The 26,231-nt window shown below is 46.0% G+C and overlaps 1 protein-coding gene across 1 annotated transcript in view; it reads right to left on the reverse strand.

Annotated features, from left to right (window-relative positions):
• Positions 1-3,304: 3,304 nt before the first annotated feature.
• The window catches only part of LOC147112253 (protein FAM200A-like), a 46,125-nt gene continuing 23,198 nt past the window's right edge, over positions 3,305-26,231 (reverse strand). Inside the window, exons 5-7 of the mRNA XM_085996351.1 lie at positions 24,074-24,248; positions 21,117-23,014; positions 3,305-6,073 (exon numbers count right to left, since the gene is read on the reverse strand). Of these exons, the coding sequence (XP_085852477.1) occupies positions 21,117-23,014; positions 24,074-24,248 (2,073 nt within the window). The 3' untranslated portion in view covers positions 3,305-6,073. The remainder of the gene's footprint in view (positions 6,074-21,116; positions 23,015-24,073; positions 24,249-26,231) is intronic.

Genomic DNA, 26,231 nt, shown 5'->3' on the forward strand with positions numbered 1-26,231 from the left:
GGGCCACTTCCAGGGAGCGAGCGAGGGCTGCAGCTGTTTTCAATTCGAGATCCTTTGATTCGAGCAGTCTTTGCCGTGAGTAGTCGGACTGAAGGCCTTTCACGAAGGCATCGCGGATATTTCCTTCAGTATGTTCTGCAGCCGTTACAGCTTTAAAGTCACAGTCCCTGCCGAGTGTTTGTAGCGCCCGTAAAAATTCATCTACAGGCTCTCCTGGCTGTTGCGAGCAGGATCTTAGGAGATGTCTGGCATACATTGAATTTACTGGGCTCCGGTACTGCTCTTTTAGCAGGTGGAGGGCGTCCTCGTATGTAGCAAGGTCCCGGATGAGTGCAAATACTTTAGGGCTCACCTGGGCGGTCAGAACTCTTAGTTTGGATTCCGGAGGCTCCCAGGTAGGATTCGAAGTAGCTCAGCCAGTGTTCGAAGTCGAGGGCTGAATTCGCTGCCTGTGGGTTTAGATCCAGGTACGGCGGTCGGAGGGCTCGCAGCCAGGTCGGCTGCTGGGGCTGTTGTAGCTGACCGTTTGGCTGGTTGTTTGGCTGCTCCGGTCCATACATTTCAAAATTTAGCCAATAAAATGGATATACCTATCAATTCAGTCTATGAAAAGCGACGAGTTAAGGTAGTAACTATAGGTTTTTATTGGCTAAATAACAGAGCCCACCCTCGTGAGTGATCGGTTCCAACAAGAATACTAGCCAAGCGGTCACCTTTATACCTGGGCAAGCAGGCGGAGCCATGGGCGGAGTCAGCTGAGGTCAGCCCAGGTATAACAGCGTGCGTGGCAAGAGGTAACCTTGTGTAGTGATAACAACAGTGTAAACAGTGATAACAATAGTGAACGGTTGTGAACGATAACAGTGGTTTACCACAGAAGGTAAGTGATGGGTGCAAGTGTGGAGAGGTGAGTATGCGAGGTAAGTGGAAAGTGACGTATGTTTACTTACCTTTGTTTCTTCCTGCAGGCTTCAAGAGTTGGGGATGTGGAGAGTCTCGCAACTCGCCGGCAGAGATGACAGATGGCTGCTGCATTCTCCAATGCAGCAACGATCTAATTTCTGCTAAAGAAAGAGGTTTGATGAGTCTTGAAATCAAGAACTCATTAAACTACAGAGAACGACAGTGTTTGACAGCTTCACAGAGCTGTCAAACGATGACAATTCATCTGTCAAAAATTTGAGATGAAACATCATACGCTGATGTTCTCTGTAACCGGCTTTCCTTTAAATGGCCTGCTAAGCCCGCTGGGTGGGCTTAACAAGGTCAATCAAGGAAAAGTAGCGTGGGTTGGCCAGAAGTTGATGGAGGCGGGACTAAAACCCGACAAGTGGGAGTCTCGCCTCCAAAAGCTTTCCATTGGCCAAATCCAGCCCGTAAATTTCTTTTTAACACCCCAGGAGAAATATGCAGTAGAGCAGTTCTTGAACTGCCATCATATTTTCAGGGAGGCAGTTCCCAAGAAACACCAACATGTTTAGAAATACTGCATAAAGAAAGACGCTTTATTGTACCGGTTTTGTATTTGAATTGCAGCTCAATATTTTTCACCTCCCATCCTAGAAAAACATAAATGGCTTTGTATTTTGAGCACAACCTACTGTGAGGATTTCTTCTTTCCATGGGTTTTCATTTGTTGATGAAACGCAAGCAAAATAAAGTTAAGTTCTTGATCGAAAAGCTATCACAAAAACATATGGGGGTGGAAGAGAAATTATGACTACACGTGTATTATATACAAGAACATGACTCCAAGCTGCTACCTTTAGTTCTTTTTCTCCCAGCTAGCAGATGCAACATGAGCATTTGCACGGCTGCATGACAGTAAAAGGCCACTGTTCCCACCCAAGTTTCTTATAAAGCTCTCCAGTTGCGCAGATAACTTACCCACCATATGCGGAGTATAACAATTAAAAAAAAAATACTGCAAAATCATTCAGTTCAATTTAAGCTTTGCTAGTAGAGTATGCCATGAAAACAGATTAAGGGGATGTGAGGGGTACACTGGCGTAACTTAGCCCTTTTACTCTGGGACACAGGTTGGGCTCCACATTGATCAAAAATTTGGGACAGTTCCCCAAGTAACCCAGTTCCCTATGGGTGGAAGTCCACAGCACGACACAGTTAAACACACAGCAGCAATCTCACTCAGAAAAGGCAGTAAGAATGATTGGTTTGGGAATTAAAAAAAAAAATATTCATAACAGCACAGAAGAGGGTGATCTTCTGAAATTGGACAGAATAGCAGGAGCTTTATTCGGCACTTGGCTATGCTACACCTGACTTGAGAAAGTGATGTCAACAAACAGTTGAGGCACGCAAAACATGAAACTCCAAGGGAACAACTTTAACAATACCTAATAAAAGTGATGTTGTGGCGGATCGCCACCTAAACGGGCGCAATCCACTTTTCCGTCCATGGACAATAAATCGGGCACCTTGCCTTTAAGAAGCATGTTGCCTTTAAGGCATGACAAAGGAGCGGGCGTCGCCCTCAGTGTGTACACAAGTGCGGGCGTCGCCCTCATTCGGTTTTAGCAGAGAGAAGAGCTGGGGCAGCCATCTCTCAAGAGAATGTAATAAAAAGCCATGTGTTCCTCAGATCGGTTCGGCCTCCATTCGTGTTCCACGGCAGCCTCAACAATGTAGCGATTACATATAAATCTACTGACGGTTTTTAAAAAGCAGAAACCAGTCACATCAATGTTTAGTACCTGGATAAAAATACAATAGCCTTGGGAGCTGAAATACAATTTTCAATAAAAAGGCGACTCTCATTTTAAAAATTCATTTCCATTCAATTTGCAATAAAAAGCAACTATCATTTTTTAAAATTTCATTTCCATTCCTGTATTTATTAGGTTATTGTATGACTTTTAACATTTAAATACAGCCATAATGGGGCTAGTATTTCAAACATTCAATTAAAAAATTACATAAATATTGCATGGAAGGGTCTATGCGGAAGTATAACTGGTTATGTCTAGTCAGTGACCCACCAAATTTGAGAAATCCACTCTTTTCTCCCAGAGGCTCCAACTTCCCTTGTGAAATGACTCACAAACAATTTGGATGTGTTTGCCATCACTTCTCCCCAGGCTTCCTATCTATCGGACATCAATCCTGTCCCCTACCTTGAAAAATGGACATCCAGGTGTCTCACAATTTTTAAAAAAAATTTATGTATATGTCACTTCACTGAATGTAACTATCCTGATCCGTCTGCAAATAGGTTGTATTCCCAGATATGCAATACAGCTGTTACTATCTCAAATCCTAAATAATGTCACCCCACACAAAAACACCAGATACCAAGTTCATGATTTTATTTCACAGCTCATAAATTTTTAAAAAACACATTACATAATATTTATATTGACATATCAGCACAAAAAAGTGGACTTCAAAAGGTATTAAATTATAATTGTATCTCCTAACAGCAGGCTGGGTCATGACTTAATCAAGTTAAAGTATGAGAAAGTTCATCTAGATAAATTAAGTTGGCAATAATTAGTTTATTTAAGGAATACGGTGTAAAATGTCTGACTAAAGTATATCTTGAGGTTTTATGTACAGTACTGTAACTTGCCCATTTTGTAATTCAAGCAATTCTGCCTACTATAAACACAACACAATTTAACATCTGCAAAAGAAGCACCCCAGTTTGTAAAAAAAAAGGTAGTGTTACAATGGAGGGACTTTTGAGGCAGAACCATGCAATTTTCACCTTTTTGCAGTTTTAGCCACCAGGGAGCCAACCACAGCTCTCGTCAACTATCGGTGGCACTAGCAAGTGATTAGCAATTGAGGAACTCAATACCTTCACGAGTGAAGAGGAGAAAGCCTTAGTGCATTTAAAGTGTGGAGGGGCTGGAAAAGATTAAAAAACAAGTAAAATTATTTTTTGTGTCGTGTGAAATTCTGATATCTCTCTGGGTAAAAACCTGATGCAAGCACAAGGATTCTACCAGTCTCATATCAAATGAGGTAGAAAGTATCAACAAACCCTTTAATTTGAGCTAACCTGATCTGGCCCCCTTGTTAAGTTACATACAATAGCTTAAGCCTACAAAGTTACAGGTTTTGGGGGAAAAAAGGTCATCAATTTATCAGAATAAGATCAGGAAGGAAGATGGGTGGTACAGCTTGGTCAAGTTAAATCACACCAATACTGGCTGTGGAGCTTCATGAAAAGGGTTTAGCAACAGGGATGATTACTGCTCTTAAGACTTGGGAAACCTGATCAACCTCCCACCCCATAACTACTTTTTTGGGGGGGGAAGTATTTCCTAGCACTTTAGCAACCTGCTTTACCAGTTATCCGTTTGAGGAATTGAATGTTTAAGGTTGAGTCTGCAGTGCTATCTTCTTCGGTGGCACCTACAAAACCTATCATGCATTGGTTGCCTCTGATCTTGACTGTACTTACTACCGAAACAACAAAGCTTTGAGCCTTACCCGAGAGGATACTCAAGACTACAAAGTGAGGCTTTGGATGGAGGGAAGGTACCTGAAGTAATGTGTGCGATTATCCATGTGGCGATCTAGTCATACACTTCAATTTTGGCATATTCAAAACTTTTTTTTTTAAATTTCAAGGTAATCTCCCTCCTGTTTCCTATCCCCTCTTGGTTGACCTGGGTCACATACCAACAGTGATTGAGGGGGCAGATGATCAACCGACAGTCAGATTCTATTACTACTGCGCTGACTGAACCATGAAAAAGTACACTAGAGGCACTACTGTCTATTTTCACTCCCTCCCTGGGAAGTGGCATGGTCTCCAATTGGCACTTTGTTGCAGAAATGCAGTTGAATTCAGAAATAGTTGATGTGGAAGGTAGGGGAGGGGTGGCAACATTTCAGTTCTCAATGTAACAGCTCACTGATGTCCCAGTGTGCTGCCTTGACATCGTCATGGCCACTGAGGCCTTTAAAAAAAAATAAAGATATTGCTTGAACACTTACCCTCAATGTTTGAGTAAAGTAAATGTAAAAACATGATGGGTTAATGGGTGCTACATTAAACCATCAACAGGACAACCTTTCTATTTAGAAATCATACTCCAAGATGGTGGTTTGGCAATGTTGGGGAAATACAGGATAAATATTTTTCTAAAAAAGAGCCACCATTTAGCAGAGTTTATTTTTAGGCAGGGTTTAAACATGAAAAGGTTCCAATGATCTTCCTTATGGCTTTCAGCTTCTTTGAAAACCTGATGCAGTTTACACAGAAAACTGTAAAAAAACATTTAGAACAAAAACTCCACCTTAAAAATGACAAAACTGGTTGGATAGACTATCTATTGCAACAGAGCTACTGCTGGTGTCTCAGTGCAGGGGGGAAAAATCACACGGTTCTATCCTCAGTCTAGTAAAAGGGTAAAGTGTCACGGAGTTAATTCTGTTAGATAGGCAACCGAATCCTGTAAAGAGAATGGGAAATGGATTTACTGTGCATGACAAATTGACTGTAGTTAATAGGTTACACTGAATAATGCTTTCTATACACGGCGGTGAGGTGAAAAAAATGTAGTTTTCTAGGTATCAATTTTAGTCATCAAATCTGTTTACCCCAAAGATTTTACAGCAAATGAGAAAATGCTTACTATACACATTCACAGATAACATTCTGTAAATTTGTTGATACTTTTCATGATGCATTTTTCTTCTATTAAAATATTTACAAAAGCTAATTTTAGCAAGCAAGTTATCCTGGCAATTCACATTTTCCCAAAACTATACCCCAACTCATCTACCAAAAATCCTTGCCAATTGAAACCCTTGATACTAATATTTTCCCGACTACTGTGCAAACCCACATTACTGATTCTTGGTAATGTACAATAAAAGTGGGTTGCAACTGTTTGTCGATAATTTGTCAAGACCTACAGACCGCATGCCTTCACAAGACACCTTTACTTTTCATTTGGCTCCTTAAGCAGGTTTTTGGACCAGTGGTCAGCAATAGAAAATCCAAGATGTGTCATAACGAGACACTGAAGGTCTTTAGTATGTTACACGATTGTCCCAGTGCTGCATAGTTACATACATCATTCTGTAAGTTTTTGCTCTGGAATAAAATAAAATTAAAATTAAAACATACAAACACAAAGATTCAATGTACAATTTTATCCTGATGTGATTTAATAAGCTGGACTTTTTTTTTTTTTTTTTTTTAAGGTCACCCCCCTTCCCCAATTTTCTAATCTTCTCTCCTCCTCTCCCAAAACCACAGACTGCACCAATAATCCTCCAGTACCTCATTCAAGTGACCATGCTTCATGGGCGAGCCTCAAGCATCAGCTTTGCCCAGTTGGCAGCACTCTCACCACTGGGTCAGAAGGCTCGGGTTTCAAGCCCTGCAGCAAGAATTGAGCACGCAATCTAGGCTGAGTGCATCACCGAGTGTAGGACAGGCCAAGGGGCATTATTCATCCAAACTCATCTTAAAAAAATAAACCTCAAAAAAATATAAAATAGGCAATGAGTAAAGCAGGCTGCGGAATAGTCTGCACTTATTGTGCACGATATGAACGTGATCTCAGAGCGCCGGCCGCCTGGAGAATTGGCAATGGCTCAAAAAATAAATAGACATCACCTGCCCATGTTGATTTCAAAACCCTCCTAGTGATTAAGGTCGCCAACTCTGGTTGGACATATTCCTGGAGGTGTCATCACATGACCTCCCATCTTCAACCGCCCCGCCCAGTCATTTTTCCCATCTCCGAAAGTTTTATAACTAATCAACAAGTTAAAAATAAAATGGAAAAAAAAACAATTCTTTTTAATGCCCCTATGTTTTTTCTCCTGGGCTGCTCGGAGAAGTGTCCAGGAGATTAATTTTTGGAGACCCTACTGGTGATCAGCTCAGAACAGTATGCAGAGTTCAGAGACAGAAATATACAGGAAACTCTCTTAACCGGCAAAATTCAGGAGTAGGTTCAGGTAAGTTTTACTATGTATTAGTGGCCGTGTAACCAGGGTTCCTGCACCTGTACGATAGCAAAATACTGCAGATGTTGGAAATCCGAAATAACAACAGAAAATGCTGGAAAAACTCAGCAAGTCAGGCAACATCTGTGGAGAGAAATTTGAGTTGACGTTTCGGGTTTGACCCTTCTTCAAAACTGGAGAGAAAAGGAACTAGATCGAAGGCAGGGCTGCGATCGGACAAAAGAATAAAAGAACCAAAAGAAGTAAAAGAGTTTAGAAGCTAGACGAGATGGTAATAGGCTGTGTTTCTCTCTCACACCTGGCAGCTATCTTTTGCCCTGCCAGTACACTTTACACCTAATCACAGCCTATTACCATCTCGTCTAGCTTCTAATCTCTTTTACTTCTTTTGGTTCTTTTATTCTTTTGTCCGATCGCAGCCCTGCCTTCGATCTAGTTCCTTTTCTCTCCAGTTTTGAAGAAGGGTCAAACCCGAAACGTCAACTCAAATTTCTCTCCACGGATGTTGCCTGACTTGCTGAGTTTTTCCAGCATTTTCTGTTGTTATTCCTGCACCTGTGGCCGTGTAACCGGGGTTCCTACACCTGTGGCCGTGCAACAGGGACTCCTGGATCTGTGGCCGTGTAACCGGGACTCCTGCACAAGTGCCGTGTAACCGGGGCTCCTGCACCTGTGGCCGTGTACTGGGCTCTCGTACCTTGGTAAGTATACCTCTCTGTAATCCGGACTTTTTGATCAACCGGCACCACGCCGGTCCCGGATAAAAAGGAGTTTCCTGTATTTGGAAAGGTCTGGTGGAACAAAGCAACCTTTCTGTAAGCGTGTGGTGTAAACTCTATATCCACTGTCAACTCCTTGGAATCAGCTCTCTCCCCATTGACTGATTGCTTCTAACATCTCATCCTCACCTACCATATAGAACAGCAGAATGGGAACGATTTATACTCTCTCACCCTGGTCCTCAGAATCGGACCACGATCAGCTACAGCAGAAGCAGACACACCAGCAGCACCAACAAGAACGCCAACCTTCTCCTCAACCACCTGCTGCTGCACAGGGCAGAGGGCATCAGCGCAGGGCTGTACCGCGGCGCAGGATACCCCCAACACAGGGTTTACAGGCAGAGGATGAGCTTCCTCAAAATGACTGATCAGCAGTGCCAAAGGAAGCTGAGACTATCGCGACAGGTAGTCGTAGACATTTGCACAATGCTCGATCAAGACCTGCAGCCCAGAGGAGTGGGTGGACACTCCTTACCAGTGGCTGTCAAAGTCACCACCATCCTCAACTTTTGTGTCAGGGTCCTTCCAGGGATCTGCAGCAGACATTAGCGGCATCGCCCAGTCGGCTGCCCACAGATGCATCACACAGGTCACCGATGCCCTCTTTGACAAGTCTGACAATTACATCCACTTTTCCACTGATGAAGCCAGTGTTACCGAGTGGGCGCTGGGCCTTGTCAATCTGGCTGGCTACCGACGGGTGCAGGGCGTCATCAACTGCACATATGTGGCCATCAGGGCACCCCATCAGAACCCAGCAGTATTTGTCAACCACAAGGGCTTCCACTCCCTTAACGTGCATCTGGTGTGCAACCATAGGAAGAGCATCATGCAAGTGTGGGCCAAGTTCCCTGGCAGCTGCCATGGCTCTTGCATCCTGTGCCAGTCCACTGGTCCGCTCAGCTCTTCGCACCGCCAAACGAACTTTCTGGCTGGCTCCTTGGAGATAAGGGCTACCCCATGAAGACGTGGCTAATGACACCTTTGAGGAGGCCATCAAACGAGTCTGAGGAGCATTATAATCAAAGCCACATTTCCACCATAAGTCTCAGAGCAAACAATAGGGTTGCTCAAAATGCACTTCAGATGCTTGGACAGATCTGATGGAGCCCTTCAGTACGCACCAGCCTGGGTCTCGAGAATCATCGTTGTCTGCTGTGCCCTGCACAACATAGCACTGCATGAGGCACAAAGAGCACAGCCTCTTCAGAGGAGGAGGAGCAGAATGAGGATCAGCATGAGGAACACCTGGAGGAGGCAGCCGTCTCAATGAGGCCAGAATGCGAGCACATTGTTGGCCTAATGATGGCACAGTGATGGCCTAATCAATGCCAGATTCACCTAACTTTATGCAGCACAGATATGTGGCTGCCACATGCACATGAAGGTTGGCATCATCCCACTTCACCATCATAGAGCATCTCCACAATGAACTGTGCATTCCTTACGCTGTCACCACCATTGCTGGACATAAAAGGCACCCTTACCCTTCACTCTGCCACTTGCAATTGTGAGCACACATATGGCAACGAATGCAAACATTCAGAAAAATTAATGTATAACAAAGTAAAAGAACACATACTTGTGACTATGTGGGATCTTTTACGTATGCTTCTACATGGTGCTACCCCTGTGGCTTCAGCAGATGTAGAGGCAGTCTGCTCACTTTCCTGCTGCGCCTGCTTTGACGGCCGTCCTCTGGGTTTTGGAGCCTGTGAGGGCCCCGCCAAAGTCTGCTCCTCCTGCGGCTGTGCAGGGGCAGACTCGGCCATCACTGTCCAGGAAGGCATCTGGGGCTCTGACCGAGGGATTGGCAAGGAGGTGAAAGTTTGATCGCTTGGAGAAGAGCCCCCACTTCCATGTCCCCTCCCACCATCATCCCTCTCATGGGCCACCCGCACTTCTCTGCTAGCAAGTAGGCGGAGAGCACCTTGCTGCACATCAATGGGGCCATGAAGACCAGTCTCTGTACTAACATTCCTCATAACGGGGACGTCCATGAACCTCTGGTTTCTCTCCTCAATAGATGCCTATCTACTCTCCACAGCCGACCATCTATTTAGAAGTGTTTCCATGTTCTCCCGAGTCTGGCGAATTATGTTCTCCATGAAGGTGGCCATCCTTTCCAATGCGGAACCTAGTTGCCAGTGCATGCACCAGGGCATTGCTCATATTTGAGGTGGACTCCTCCATTCTCTGCACACTCGCAGTCACCGTGGTTGCAAACCCCGTCAGAGCCTGCTGAACTTGTTCCTGAAGCTCCAGGAGCGCCCTCTTCCTGGATGGCCCTTGAGGCTCAGTGTTTGCATGCAACTCAGCAGAGCTAGGAGAGTCCTGCGGCCTCCGACGAGGAGTCTCCGCTGTTGTCCCTGTCTCCACCATCTGCTGATGCTCACTTGTGACTTCTCATACACCAGGTGACAACACTACTCTATCTCACATGGGACCCACCAAGGTGTGTATCTCTGCGCTGGTGGCGCTCATTTCTGCTGGCGCTGCTCCCTCAGAGGCTGGAGGATCCTCTGAGGAGTGCTCCTGCTCTTCCTCCTGGACAGTTGGGGGGTGGGGGTGGGGGGAAAGAGACTCTTGATGGTCCTGTGAGAGTGTAACGACATGAGTTAGACATGTGGTATGTAGATTGCAGACACATCCCATTACGTACATGATGAGCATTCAATTTCTCTTGACATCAGACCCCATATGATTCACTCATGAATGCCAACTAAGATGTATGGAAAATAATTCTGTCACCAGGTTGTTCTAATGAGCCTCTCTCTCCATCCCCCACTTCAGGCTGGTCAACAACTCCTGTTATATCCAGAGCTGCTTCCTCAGCATTGGTGAGCACAGCCAATGATAGCGGTCCTCCTCCTGTTCTCTCCCTCTTATTGTGGGCTCTCTTTTCCTGCAATGAGGGAAACAAGAGAAATTTGAGCAAGAGCGATGGAATGAGTGTAAAGAAGGGATGGGATAGATGTTTAGAGGGAGGCTATGATGGGGTGCCAATACCAAGTTGCCTCCTTTTGAGTTGTTAATTGTTGTCATTGCATAATGATGAGGGCGAGTGTGAGGGGTGCAGAGTAAGATAGGGATGTGATTCTGTACATAGGGAGAGACGGATGGGTGATGGTGCAAGGGATGTTGGGGTGAGTAAGGATGTGCAGGAGTAGGGTTGGCAATGTAGAGTGATGGGAATGTGATGACAGGCACAGCAGAATGAAGGCAAGTGTGCTTTTATACTCACTTTTCCTGAAACGCAGAAGATCATTAAACCTCTTCCTACATTGCACCCAGGTGCGAACACACACCTTGCAGTGACCTCCTCAGCTATTTGCAGCCAGGCTGCCTTTGTCTGCTAAGGAGGTCTCCTCCTTCCAGCCCCAGGGAATAAAACCTCCCTGCGTCCTCTGACTCCCTCCACAAGAACATGGAGGGAGTCATCATTGAAACGTGGCACAGCCCTTTGTCGATCTGCAGTCACTGTTGTCTGAACCAGCACTCAGGAGCATTAAATCAAAATTGAGAGCAAATGGGGACATGGCGTCTTTAAATATACCAGCAACAAATGCGTCATCAGGTGAAGTCACCAGACCCACACCTTGTAATTGGGCCGGGTAATGAGCAGGGCGGGCTTAACAAGCCCAATTAACGTAAAATCCTTTTTGCAGAGCGGGTGGAACCGGAAGCAGGACCAGGACCCGCCAACAACCTCTCCAGCCGCTGTTGTGTATGTACGTTTAAGAGAATAACTGGTCTCAGACTGCAGTACCGGCAGTGGCCACCCCTGTATAAAAGGCGCTAGAGAGCCTCTGTTTTGTTAGATTCGTTTATGCCTTTCACCAGTAAAGTTCTGTTTGTTCTCTCCTGCTAGTCCGTGTCTCAATCATTCACGGACTTAACACTGGCGACGAGTTAGAAACGAACTTACCTGCAACTCAGCAGCAGCTCCGACGACGTGTTGAAGGTCGGAGCCAAAGGGAAAAAAAAAAAAAATAGGCCATTGAAACTCGAGAAACGGGCGTCGACCGTCAATCATCGATTTCAAAACTTGCAGGAGAGACTGTCCAGAGCCAGGCTGGGTTCCTCGGTCCGTGGATTCCCAGCTAATCGGGCTCTGATCCTTCCTGGGCTGCAACGGGGCCGGGCAGCGAGTTGGGAAGCAAGGAGAGAGAGAGAGAGAGGGTGGAGCATACAGGGCGCGGCCGGTGTTTCGAAGCTGGGCAGCGTTCGGACCTCAGAAGAGGGAGGGAAGTGTCCCAGAGGGTCCGCTCCACGACGGGAAGATAATAAAAGAAAACGAATTAATATTTAACGCGCAGGAAACCATGGAAAGCAGCGCTAACAGCGGGGAAGAAGGAAAAGCGCGGGAGGCGCCATTTTGTTAAATCGGAGAAGGCGGCAAAGCGCGGGAGGCGCCATTTTAGATTTGCAAGATGCCGAAGACTGGCTGTATCACTGCTTTTGATAATAGATTAGAGGACTGGACCACGTATGTGGAAAGAGTAGAGGTATATTTCGAGGCAGCGATATAGCGGAGGGGAAAAAGGCATCGGTATTGTTAAACTTAATGGGCGCTAGAACGTACGGCCTATTGCGGGACCTGATTACTCCAGCCAAACCGAAGGCGAAGAGTTTTAACGAAATTGTTGCTGTTCTACAGGAGCACTTAAACCCTGCACCGCTGTTGATAGCAGAAAGATTAAAATTCCACAGGAGAACTCAGCATAAAGATGAGAGCAATGCTGAGTATCTTACGCAACTACGCAAGCTATCAAAGCACTGCCAGTTCGGAGCAGGACTGGCAGATACCCTACGGGACAAATTTGTCTGTGGACTCCTGAGTGAAGGAACACAGAAGAAGTTACTCGCAGAAAAAGAGCTGACGCTAGATAAGGCTTTCAGCGTGGCAATATCGTATGAAGCAGCAGCCAGGGGAGCTGCAGAAATTCAACAAAAACCACAGGAATACGGCACCCACGAAATGACACGGGGATTTGCAAAATGTTATCGCTGCGGCAGAACTAACCATGACCAGAAGGACTGCTGGTCCAAAGACAAAATATGCAGACAATGCGGAAAGATTGGACACATTGCACGAGTTTGTAGGTCTGGGAAGAAGACCAGCGACAACAAAAAGGCTACTAAGGAACCGTACAAGAAAGTACAAAAGATGACGGACAGTAGTTCCGAAGACCAGATGAGCGATAGTGAATCCGGAAACAGAAGACTAAGCTGTCTCAAACTTCACAATGTAATCGCAAAAGAGGATCACCGAACCATTTGGGTCACTCTCACGATAGCAGGGTCTCAAGTTAAAATGGAATTGGATACAGGATCAGCGCTAACCGTCGTGAATCGACGAGACTACGAGCGGCTATTTTCACACATACCCTTGAGAGAGGCATCCATCGTCTTGACGACGTATACGGGGCAAAAAGTATACCCCAGAGGAAAAATAAGGGTGCCTGTCGAATACAATGGCAAGAAAAAACGGAAATTGTATCTCTACATACTGCCAAATGGTGGACCACCGTTATTGGGACGGGAATGGATCAGGAAGATAAACTTAGATTGGCATTCCATTCATGCAATGACGGTGGACGGTAAAAAAGATGAAGACGTCACTCCTGGACGATTGTCAACAATCTTAGCTAACGTTAAGAGGTATTTCAACAAGAACTGGGCACGCTTAAAGGCGTAACCGCCTCGATAAAAATAGAAGAGAATGCAGTTCCCAAGTTTTTCAAAGCGAGACCGGTACCATATGCAATTCGCCCAGCCGTCGAGGCAGAGCCGGAGAATCTGGAGAAGGCGGGCGTGTTGTCTAAGGTCGACTGGAGCGAGTGGGCGACACCCATCGTTCCTGTCATGAAGAAAACGTTAACCAATAAGTCCGGAGAGCCAAGGAAGATTCGCATCTGTGGGGATTTCAAGGTGACGGTGAACCCTGTCCTTCGCACAGTACAATATCCTCTTCCAAGGATAGAAGACATCTTCGCCTCACTGTCTGGAGGGAAGCGTTTTACAAAAATTGACCTAGCACAAGCATATTTGCAGATGGAGGTTGAAGAGTCCTCTAGGAAGTATCTCACGATAAACACTCACAAAGGTCTTTACCAGTATCATCGATTGGTATTCGGAGTAGCATCGGCTCCGGCGATATGGCAAAGAGCGATGGAACAAGTCCTGCAAGGGATTCCGGGGTCTCAGTGTTACTTGGACGACATCCTTGTGACAGGTGAAGATGACAGTGAACACCTTAACAACCTAGAACAGGTGCTCACTAGACTACGGGAATATGGGCTGCGAGCCAACCGCCCCAAGTGCGAATTTTTTAAGAAACAGATATCGTATTGTGGCCACGTGATTGATGAAGAGGGGTTACATAAGTCCCCTGACAAAATTGAAGCGGTTGTTAAGGCCCCAGCGCCTGAAAATGTGTCGCAGCTGAGGTCATTCCTCGGGTTGGTGAATTACTATCATAAGTTTTTGCCGAATTTGTCGACAATTCTGCACCCACTGAACGCCCTGCTACGAACGGGGGTAGCATGGAAATGGAGCGATGATTGTAAGCGTGCTTTTCAGAAGAGTAAGGACTTAATCACTTCAAAGGAAGTATTGGCTCACTACAACCCAGCACTGCCAATCAGGTTGGCGTGTGATGAGTCTCCCTACGGCATTGGGGCGGTACTGTCACATAAATTCCTTGATGGTTCGGAGAGGCCGATAGCTTTTGCGTCACGCTCGTTAACTTCTGCCGAGCGTAACTACGCCCAGATTGACAGAGAGGCCCTCAGCCTAGTGTGGGGGGTGAAGAAGTTCAATCACTATCTGCACGGTCAAAAATTTACTCTACTAACCGATCATCAACCTCTTGTCTCCATTTTCAACCCTCAGAAGGGCGTACCGATAATGACAGCACAACGGCTGCAGAGATGGTCCCTTTTCCTAGGGGCACGCTAATATGACATCGAGTACAAAGGAACTAAACAGCATGGAAATGCTGATGGATTGTCACGTCTACCATTGCCGACGGTGGAAGAAGAAGACCTTGCAGTGGATCCAATGGAGTTATTCCACTCGACCATAGTCGAATGTCTCCCTGCGACGAATGCAAACATAGAAAAGGAAACATGGAATGACCCGACACTATCACGGGTCTATGATTTAACGGTGAAGGGATGGCCAGCACATGGCGAACCACTGCTGCCAGCATTCTCGCCGAGAAGAGAACAGCTGTCAGTGTGCAGAGGAACCTTGATGTGTGGATCCAGAGTAGTAATTCCACCTAAGTTGACGGATAGAGTGCTCAATGAGCTTCATGAGGGTCATCTGGGTGGGGTAAAAATGAAGAGCTTAGCCAGAGCCGGGAATCGATAGAGAAATCGAAGAGATGACCAAGAGCTGTGCAGGATGCCAGAAGGTCCAAAACGCCCCACCACAAGCTCCTCTGCATCCATGGGAGTGGCCCTCATCTCCATGGCAAAGAGTGCACATTGATTTTGCTGGTCCCTTCATGGACTCGATGTTTTTAATTGCGGTGGATGCACATTCAAAGTGGCCAGAGGTAATAAAAATGTCCTCAACCACCACGGAAAAAACTATCACAGTTTTACGAACCATATTCGCCAGGAATGGGCTGCCTGAACAGATTTGCTCTGACAATGGACCACAGTTTGTGTCTGAAGAGTTCCGGAGGTTCTTAAAGAACAATGGTGTTAAGCATTACACATCTGCCCCATATCATCCAGCCACTAATGGATTGGCCGAGAGGTTTGTCCAAACATTCAAGAAGGCTATCAAGGCAATGTGTAATGAAGATATACCCCTACAACACAAGGTGGACAACTTCTTGTTTGCCTACTGGAATGCGACACATGCGGTTACCAACCAAACTCCAGCCATGATGTTCTTCAATCGAAGACTACGATGCCGCTTGGATTTGGTTAAGCCAAACGTCCGAAGAGATGTGGAGAACAGGCAGTTTCAGAATATGAATGAAAGGCCGACCAGGAGTTTTAAGATAGGTCAACCAGTTTTGGCCCGGGACTACCGCACTGAGAAATGGCAGCCAGGAACGATTTGTACACGACAAGGACCTCTCATGTATACCGTGGACGTTGGGGAGAGCATTGTAAGACCACATGCTGACCAGATTCTAGAGTCACTGGAAAACGTCAACTCCACACCACGATCTGATACACCTGGTAATGAAATCGACATTCCAATTGCAGCTACCGCAGACCCGGTAATATTGGAAGCAGATGAACCAAACAATGACATTGATTCCGACTCAACATTGCCAGAAGAACCTGATACCCCAAAGAGGCGTTATCCAGACAGAATCAGGAAGTCTCCTCAAAGACTAAACTTATAATTGCTTAAACTTAACCAATGTATCTAGCAACAGTAATTGTGATTGTAATTCGTTATCATTAGTTGTTAAATGAATGTTATGTACTGTTTATCTAAAAGGGGAGGAATTGTTGTGTATGTACCTTTAAGAGAATAACTGGTCTCAGACTGCAGTACCGGCAGTGACCACCCCTGTATAAAAGGCGCTAGAGAGCCTCTGTTTTGTTAGATTCGTTGCTGCCTTTCACCAGTAAAGTTCTGTTTGTTCTCTCCTGCTAGTCCGTGTCTCAATCATTCACGGACTTAACAGCCGCGATCCACCTCCGATGGCAAAATTGAGGCCTAAATAATCATTCACTTCCTTTTCCATTTAACCCAATAAATATTAATGGAACATACTCCAATTAAACCCTGCAATTACCTTATTTAGAAACTGGGAAGTATCTAATCTTAAAAAAGGTAATGAGCAGGGGGAACTAGGGATAAGTGAAAGAACCAGTGTTTCCTAGTTCAGTCTTGGAAACGGCAGGTAAAAGTGGAAAGCCAGCCATCATGCCAAGATTAAAAAACAATTTTGGAAGAAAATAATTCTGAAGATGAGGGCCTAGAAATTGGGTTGGTAGCGCCGGCGCTGAGCGCCTAGAGACCTAGAATTGGGGCGAAGCCCTATGTTGGGGCGGACGCTATGAAGATAGCGCCGACTCAGAAATTGACTATACATTTAGCGCCTGCGCTAAGTGTTTGTGCGCGCCCGCGAGCGCAAGCAGCTCATGACGTCATTTCAGTGTGCAACGCCTTTTAGGAGCGCCTGAGCGCATATTGGGTGGCGCCCGGAGCCTTAGCGCCCAGCGCTATTAGTGACAGTTCGAAGGAGGGCGGTGCTATTTAAAGGGGACAGCTCTAGTGCAGAATCTTCTGCCACTTGGCCTGCTCATTGTGATCGCTGCTAGAGAGTTGGCGAGCTAATGTGGAGCGGAGTTCTGGGATTTGAGCTTCACAGTACTTGGGACCCTCAACCCTGTCCGAAGCACTTGCAGCACTACACCTAAAAGCCTTTTGACCAACTGGCATCGGAATGGGAGCTTGTTCGGGGGGCAACGGCTTCATCGCCCAACACTGTGAAGGGGCAGAGAGACGGCGGGAGGGCAGGAATTGGCCAGAAGGAGGAGGGGCAATCGAGGTCGTCCAATCCGACAGGATGCTGCGAGGGTCTTTAGGCAGCAGGTGACAAGCCTTGACATTTCGGTGGAGCAGTGTTAGCGATGGCTCCGAATCTGGAGGGACATTGTTACTGATCTGTGCCACCTGCTTGGTCAGGATCTGCAGCCATGTGAACGCTGCAGAGCCTCTCTGTCCGTAATGGCTACACTGACTGATGGCCTCCATTTTTATGCAAACGGATCCTTTCACTCAGCCATTGGGGACAATGCGACTGACGCTCAGGCTGCAGTCCGCTGTTGCATCCGGCAAGTGAGAGGCCCTTATAGGCGAACGCGTCCATTCATTACCTTCCCTCGGACCCTGCACAAGCAGGCGGAGGAGGAGGAGGAGGAGTATGAGCAGGAGGAGGAGGAGGAAGAGGAAGAGCAGGCGGAGGAGGAGGAAGATGGAAGGGCTGCTGAAAGTGGAAGGTCCATAAGTCAGAGGCTCCTCTGGACTCGTCTCGACACCCCTGTGGCGGAATGATGAGAGTCTTACCTCATGCGCACTTTGGATGTTTGAGGGCCTCTGCATGCCAGCATCACTGAAAGTAGTTACATGCACCAAGCAACATTGAAACTTCTGTTTATTGACACAAAAATCTTGCATTATAGCTAAACAACGTAAAGTGAGCAGAAACCATAACGTCCAAAATAAAAGTGACCTGTTCGGCCAAGCCGCAAAACTCAACAAAAATCTGCTACTATAACAGCAGCTGAGGGTGTCCTTCAATTTGGACAAACGTCTCAGCACCTCCCTCTACAACTGGCCCCTTGAAAGAGAACGACTTCTCTTGCGCGCCCGGCCCCTTCCCTCCCTGCTGCTCCTACGTAATTGCACCCCAGTGGCGGGCTCAAGGCTGGGGGACGCTTGCTCACTGTCTGGACGCGCAGAAGCCCCTGAGGTACGGCCTGGCCGACCTCTGGGCTTGGAGGGTGCGGACGCAGGATGCTTGCTTTGAGCATGGCTGGAAGCAGTGTGGGCTGCAGGTGGTGGCAGCTGCAATGCAGGCGTCCCAGCGCTGGCATGTGCAATGGTCTCCTGACGAGAGAGGACACCTGCACCATGGTCGGACGACACACTGGCTATCTGAGGGGAGCGGTTCGGCTCATCCGGCACAATCGCAGGCTCCACGGATTCCTGGCATTGTACGGGAGTGGAAGGTGATCCTATCTGATGCAGAGAGGGTGGCTGCAGTCAGACATCGCGTTGCGTCAATCTGGCTGTGGAGGAGCCCAGCAAGTGACTGCGTGGCAACAGTGAGGACCTGTGTGCCAGGTGACAGTTCTTCCCATGGCTTCGGACAAGGCAGGAGCCGACCGCTCCACTGCCTCGGACAAGCCCTGCACAGACCTTTCCAGGGATTGTCCGAAGCCCTGAACAGTCCTTTCCATTGCCGACTCAAAGCCGTGGACAGTCCTCTCCATTGTTGGGCCGAAGCCCTGGATAGTCCTGTCCATTGTGGCCCCGAAGCCCTGGATAGACCTGTCCATTGTTTCCCCGAACACCTGGAGAGACCGCTCCATTGTTGCGCCAAAGCCCTGCAGAGTCCTCTCCATTGTTGCCCCGAAGTCCAGCATACTCCTAGCCAATGAATCTATTGACTCAGGCATCTTCTCCACTGCAGCCATCAGCTCCGTGTGTCTGACCCGGGCCTGTTTGCTCATCTCTGCCAGGCGACGGACCTCATCTGCACTCTATGCAGCAGTCATGACGACCTACCTTGCCCTGCGGGGAGACGGTGGCCGAATTTGCCTATCCCCCCTGCGTGGCTCCATGCCGCTTGGTCCGGCAACTGGTTCATCCTCAGAGCCACCCCCCCCTCCCCTCCAGGGGACTACTATCCCCAGTCTGCAGATGTCTCAGCTCCCCGGATTCTGCAGCGGCTGGTCCGGATTCCTCCTGGTCCTCGCCTCCGGTGGCACTGGCAGCTTCAGCGCGTTGAGCCCGAGTTGGTGCTGCTTCATCTGAAAGTGGGAGGTGGAAGAGTGGCTTTAGCAGGACAGGTTTGCTGAAAGGCATGCCAGATTGCGGCAAGGCTCTGACATGGCTGCACACTGAGGATGCATGCTGGCGGGGGGACCAAGTGGAAGGCAACAGGTGGAAAAGGTGAGAGTCTTACCCTCGCTGTCGGTAATGGGGTCGGCAGATGCTGTGGTGACAGGACCAGACAGACGTCCTCCAAGTATCTGGTGCACTCTCTCCTCCAGATCCGTTAGCGTGACCACTTGTGCAGGTCCACCACCGGTTCGACGCTGCTCCTTCCGTATCTGCGCCATCTTGGACTGCAGGGGAAAGAAGGGGAGGTTCTGTTACATGAGGCCTTGAGACATCCTCGCATCCCCCCATTGTGCAAGAGCCCTTACATGAGGCCTTCAGACCTCCTCGCATCCCCCCATTGTGCAAGAGCCCTTACATGAGGCCTTGAGACCTCCTCGCATGCCCCCCATTGTGCAAGAGCCCTTACGTGAGGCCTTCAGACCTTCTCGCATGCCCCCCATTTTGCAAGAGCCCTTACATGAGGCCTTCAGACCTTCTCGCATGCCCCCCATTGTGCAAGAGCCCTTACATGAGGCCTTGAGACATCTGTCCATGTGTGTGCCCAGAAAGGGCCATGGGTGCATACTGACAGATGGCCATTGGCGCATCATTGCAGCAGGGTGCCCGAAGTCATATGCAGATGGAGGGAAGCACAAGTTTGGTAAACCATCACTCACCCTGACGATCCGTGTGAGGTCGTTGAATTTCTTCCTGCACTGAACAGGGGTCCTGGTCGCCATGCTGATGGAATTCACCCTCACAGCAACCTCCCTCCAAGATCGTCGGTAAGCCTTCTGATTTGGCCTCTTGCCATTATCCGGGTAGAGGACCTCCCGACGGTGTTCAACTGCAGCCACCAAGTGGTCCGGAGCCTCAGCGCTCTGCTCTCTGCCTAACCTTCTCCATAATGATCACCTTGTACCGCCAGACAAGGGCGAGCGCCGAATCTGAGGCCTGCAGGGCGTTGGGTGTTGAAGCTCAGGCTGACTGACCCACCCCTTTAAGAGCCGGCCGGCGCCTGTAGGTCTTGTGCTTTGCCGTAATTGAGTTCACCTGCGCTGCGCCCGTCCGCGTCGATATTGAGTAGCGCCTGACCTTTTGCGCCTTAAGAGCACCGTGCAACGGCTGATTTAGCGCCTCAATCCCCTTTGGGGGCGAAGCAACCCAATTTTGCGCCAGGCGCAGATAAGTCTCGTCTGGCTATAAACTTTGTGCATCGCCAGTTCTAACGCCTCAAGCGGGGCTATACCCAATTTCTAGGCCGAGATGTTTTAATGACACTGCCCTAAAAATATAATAGATTAGAAGCTTAAAATAAAAAGCTTGAAATAACTTGCTCATAGAATTTTAAAGTGGAAACCAATTACTCATTCCAAGGATGTCTAATTAATGTATCAAACAGGAGATCATGTTGCAAGCGCCAACAGGAAACAAAATAGGACAAGCATCAACAGGATTAAAAGTAATTACAGTAACTACCAGCATAACTGAAAACTAGGTCATTAATAACTGAAAGACACATAGGACTCAGTATGTTTATTGACATCTAGTACAAAACTCTGAAAGGTGAACAAATTTATGCAGGCCAATTTACTAGAGATTTATTCTAAAAATTACTTAATTCTGCTATATTTGGTCTACAGCAGGGGTTCTCAACCTTTTTGCTTCTGAGGCCCCCCTCCCATGTTATATAAATTCCACTGACACTAATACAACACAAGCATTTTTTCCTGTATAAAAATCAGTTATACAATGAAACATGTATATTTATTTTTGTTTTACTTAATGTGAAGCTTGTTGTTGGTGCCGAGCAACAATTCTGTCAAGACGTGGAGGTATCTTCGATAAGCACACACGCATGTCGTGGTCAATGTTCATGCTGGCTCGGTGCTTCGTTCTCATGGAGGTCATTGCTGAAAATCCAGCTTCGCACAAGTAGGTTGTATTAAACAGGACCAACACTTTCAGTGCTGCAGCAGAAGCAGCACTGTACTCCTCGGAGCATTCACACCAAAATATCTCCAGCGGCATTTCACTGAACTTGGTTTTGAGGGAGTTGTCCGATGAAATGTCCACGAGCTCTTCCAATAGCTTTGATGGGACAGAGGGTGGCAGTTTAGCTTCAATATTCTCACTGAAAGGGTTTGTAGCCCACACTTGTGCAGCAGATTGTTCTGTTGAGTGTTCCGGAAAGTAAGTATTAAATTTGTTGAGTAGACCAGAAAGATGTGCCACCAGCTGTGGTTTGATTGCATCAAAGTCAACGTTTCTTTCTTGAATGAAAGAATGCAAGAGCTCAAACATATCTGTAGTCCCCCTGCAGGCAAGAACTTTCCAGACTTGCAGTTTCCGTTTGAATGCGGCAATTCTTTCACGCTGGGCAAAATAATGAGTTCTCCCACCTTGCGTCATTTTATTCAGCTTATTCATTTCACTGAATATGTCGGCGAGGTAACCCAGTTTAGCCAGCCACAGGTCATCTTTCAGCAGCTCGGCAAGTTCAGGTTTCTCATCAGCTAAGAAAGTACATACCTCTTCCTTGAGATGAAATATACGGGTGAGCATTCTGCCTCGACATAGCCATCTTACTTCTGTATGCACGAGCAAGGAATTGTGCTCCGCGCCCACTTCCTCACAAAGTGCAGCAAAACACCTGGAGTTTGTCGCTCTGGATTTGATAAAATGAACGAGTGTTACCACGGTGTTGAGGACACTGTGAAGACTTGGTTCAATATCTTTCGCAGCAAGCGCCTCTCGGTGTAAAAAGCAATGTGTCCAAATAGCGCGAGGTGCAGCGGCTTTTATGTTTTGCACAACACAAGAATGCTTTCCGGTCAGTGCTGCAGCCCCATCGGTGCAGACCCCAATGCAATTGGTCCAGCTGATTTCTGCTGAGGTCATGAAATCATCTAACAATTTGAAAATATTGTCAGACTTTGTTGTCTTGAACTCTTTGCAAAACAAAAAGTCTTCTTTTATTTCCTTATTCCACACATAGCGAACATAGGCGAGCAAATGGGACATTTTAGAAATGTCTGTGGACTCATCAAGTTGTAGAGCAAAGTCATTGTCACGCAGCCGATCAATACACTGCAAAACGATGTCTTCTGACATTAATTCAATCCGTCGTTTGACGGCGTCACTTGACATCGGTATTTTTTCCAGTTCCATGGCTTTCTGCTCTCCGAACATTTCCCTTACGATTTCAACGGCACACGGCATTATCAACTCCTCAGCAATCGTATGCGATTCTTTTGCTTTAGCAATTTTCTGTGCCACTAAGTAAGATGAGACTACAAGCTTTTGATCAGTGGTAGTTGTGGATCTGATTACTGCTTTAGTACCGAGCAGTTCCTTAGCCTTCCGCTCAAAAAAGGAATGTTGCTCGTCCTTGTAGATTTCATGCTTGGTAATTAAATGTCTCTGTAATTTGGAGGGTTTCAAAGATTCATTGGACAGTACTTGTGCACAAATGACACACTGCGGTTGATGTATAGCTCCATTTCTACTACAAATAAAACCAAAATTCAAGTAGCTGCCTTTGTATTTCCTTAACTTAGCGGGGTTAATGGTGGCTTTATGTTTTTTGCTCACACCTCCACGGTGTTCTTCAGCCGTTACGGTTGAACTTGATGATGGAAGCTCTGTATCATCGCACTGTGGGTTTTGTTGCTTTGAAGCTGATGGGGAATTAAAAATTTATCCATATCTGGTATTTACTGTGTGCGTTTACAAAGATTTTTTCCTGTTCTTTGTAATTTATCTTGCGCCTGCTAGAATAGCTCTTACACCTTATGTAAAGCAAGAATGTATTACAATACCTGGGAACGAGTTAATTTCTGTGCTTTCAGCATGTAATAAACACGCATGAAAAATTTACTTTTTTCTACAAATGCTCTGGTTATTTTTGGCAGAACCCATGAAACCTTCTCGCGGACCCCTAGGGGGCAGCAGACCCCCGGTTGAGAACCTCTGGTCTACGGTACACACTGAACCAACACAGCAGCTCCTTTGATAGCAAAGTGATTAAAGGCACTGCTCGATGTGAAGTAACTGTTCATTTAAGACATAGGTGGAAACTGGTATGTCCCATTAACTAACCAATTAATTGTCCCATTTGTCTAACTGAAATCGCAACTGGTAGAACCAAGCTGAAAGGTTAGAATAAGTCTTTAACTTATCTTTCTTATTTACAGCTGCTGGTTGATCTGCTGAGTATTTCCATCATTCTCTGATTTTGAAAAATACAGCTAACCTGAAATGCTGGTAAGATTACCAAATCAAACAGAAGTCAACTGAGAGACTCAGGCGACAACAGTTTATGGTCTCTTTAGCCCATAGATGCAACAGAAACATTCTCATCAATATTTCATAACACAGGCCTCACAAATCAACACACGTGTTACCATAATCCATGGTGGTCAGGGTTAAAATCTATGTCCCAGTACAGCCAATCTTTTGCACCATGTGTTGATTTTAATGGCAATACTATAGATAGAAATACAATGGTAGATTTAGCTAATTCACACTCCCGACATGTGAATTAGTAAAATCTACCCTTATATTCCCATCTAATAATCTACGGTTTTGAACTTCGCCAAAATTCATAAAATTTACTCTGTAATTTCTAAATAAGTTTTCTACCACCACCAAAAACTTAGCAATCAAATTTTAATATGCAACACCGTTAATAAAATTCTGTTCATTCCATCTAATAAATCACACATAAGCAGTTTCACCTTTATCAGGTGGTAATGCTACTGTGTCATCCGTAGCTGAAGAGATCTCTTTATTCTCGCCGGTTGTGCCGTCTGTACCCTTTTTAAGAGGACAATGTTCTTCCTGGTTTTGCACCTCACATACAAAGACATCAATTGGTCCTTCAGTACTTTTTATTTGAACCTGGATAGTTTCCTGTGCAAACAAAATAGCTTTTTTTTAGAATTCTTAAAAAGGGAATAAAATGCAAATTCTATAAAGAAATACAGAGATTGTGGGACAGTTTCCGCTTTGGGCGCAATCGGGAATCTGGGCTGAAATTGCGCTGGTTTTCCGAAGTGAAGTTATGGTTCAAATTTCTGCTCAAATGTATTTGCATAATCACAAACGTAAACTTGTGCATGAACCAGCGTAATAGAACGGAATTTTTTCTTCTTCCTTGCTTTAAAAAATCTCTCTCAAGGTATTCAAGAGCAGTAACCTGGTGCAGTTTTATTAATACAGCTGAAAATGGGTTTATCACAAAAAAATAAGCATTTTTAATCAGAGTGTCCAGTCCACCACCGGTGAGTAACCTCATTTTTAAATCACTGAAAATAACTATACTGAACCATTTACTAGTTTCATTGGTACACACTAGTCACTCTTAGTAAATTAATTAAAAAAAAAATCTTTAAAAACTTTTAAACCGTGCCTACTAGTGTCTTTGCGCCTAAATAAAAAAGCTTATTTTGAAAAGCCTTCTCGAACAGTCGCAAACGGGGTCAATCAGCGGAAACTCGCCATGCTCATTATTTCGATTGGGGGTGGGGGGTGGTCAGTTTTGTGGACAGGGCCAGCTTCAAGCGCAATGTTTTTTAAAACAACGTTAAAGATAGTGGAAACTCGTGTTGCGCTCGAGGTAACTTGCACTTAAAATTCCTCAATCTTTTACGCTGGTTTGGCCGATTTCAGGAACAGAAAATCTAGACCAGTATTTCAACCTGGTCCACTTAATCTTCAGTTGTCCTTCCAAAAAAAAGGTGTGAAATTGTCATTTCAAAGAAAAAAATGTCAAAGACAGCAACGAGTTTATGAAATATTCCCACAAAGTCTTAGAACTAACTACAGATAAAACAAAAGTTGCATCAGGCACTTCTAGTTAAGCTTGCATCATCATCTACCTGCTGTTCATTAATCCCTTGGCACTAAAAGATGTAGTCCACAAAGTCCTCCTCCATTTCAGCTCTGGCTTAACTTAATGGTTGGTGTTCCCATTCCCATTGGTGGATAAATGGGTAAAAATTACACTGAGCCAAACATACCGAAAAGTTCCCCTGTTCAATCACAAGTAGGAGCTTTGCAGTCTAGAGGATGACTGATGACATACGGTGGCATGAAGTATCAACTTCTGGAAAAGGCAGCACGAACAAGATGCCTCAGTGGTATACAACAGTCTCTTTTTGGTTCCAGAGCTTGTGTTCTAAACCAGCTCAACGGGATAGGATGAAAAGTCTTTCCTCTGGATATTAGTAATCCTGAGAGAAATGAAATCTGCAAGAGGTCCATTCTAGTAGCTCCAACCAGTTTCAATAATGAACCATAAGTTTGCACTGTACATTCCTAGTGTTGGCAGCTGAACGGAGAGAATGAAACTGGCAGACCTCTTGTGTTCAACTGATTCGCCCCTTCATGGAACGATTAGTTCGAAAGCACCAATTCCCCTCAAGTCAATGGAAACTCTTGCCAGGAACCCGCCAACTCTAAAAATTCTTCCCCGCTCATCCTGCGCAAGGTGCAAGAGCTCTTTTTCCTTCCCTCAACTACACAAACAATCTTGTCATGACCTCCAGGAAGCCACAGTGACAATGTTAGTATTGAGATTCAAACTTGGGTTCTCCAATTGAAACCATGAAGATGCAGTTACTGGTCTCTAGAATCATTGCATTCCTATTTCTTTTGTAGGGGGCAATTTTTGTGTTCATTGAAACCATGAATCTTTGTACTGGAAAATGGAACATATTCTAATTTTGGACACCCAGTGTCAACACTGAACATGGCCAAGGACCCATTAACATACCTGAACTCAATTTCATAAGAGTACCCAATATTACTCTTTAGAACCTTGGCATGAAATGATCAACGTACTGCAAATTTGTGTGGGCCCACAGGACAAAACTACCCTCAGAGATGGAAACG

This window comes from Somniosus microcephalus, chromosome 9 (genome assembly GCF_052327205.1).
Source record: "Somniosus microcephalus isolate GS21.2 chromosome 9, FLI_Smic_1.0, whole genome shotgun sequence".
NCBI classification, from domain to species: Eukaryota; Metazoa; Chordata; class Chondrichthyes; order Squaliformes; family Somniosidae; genus Somniosus; species Somniosus microcephalus.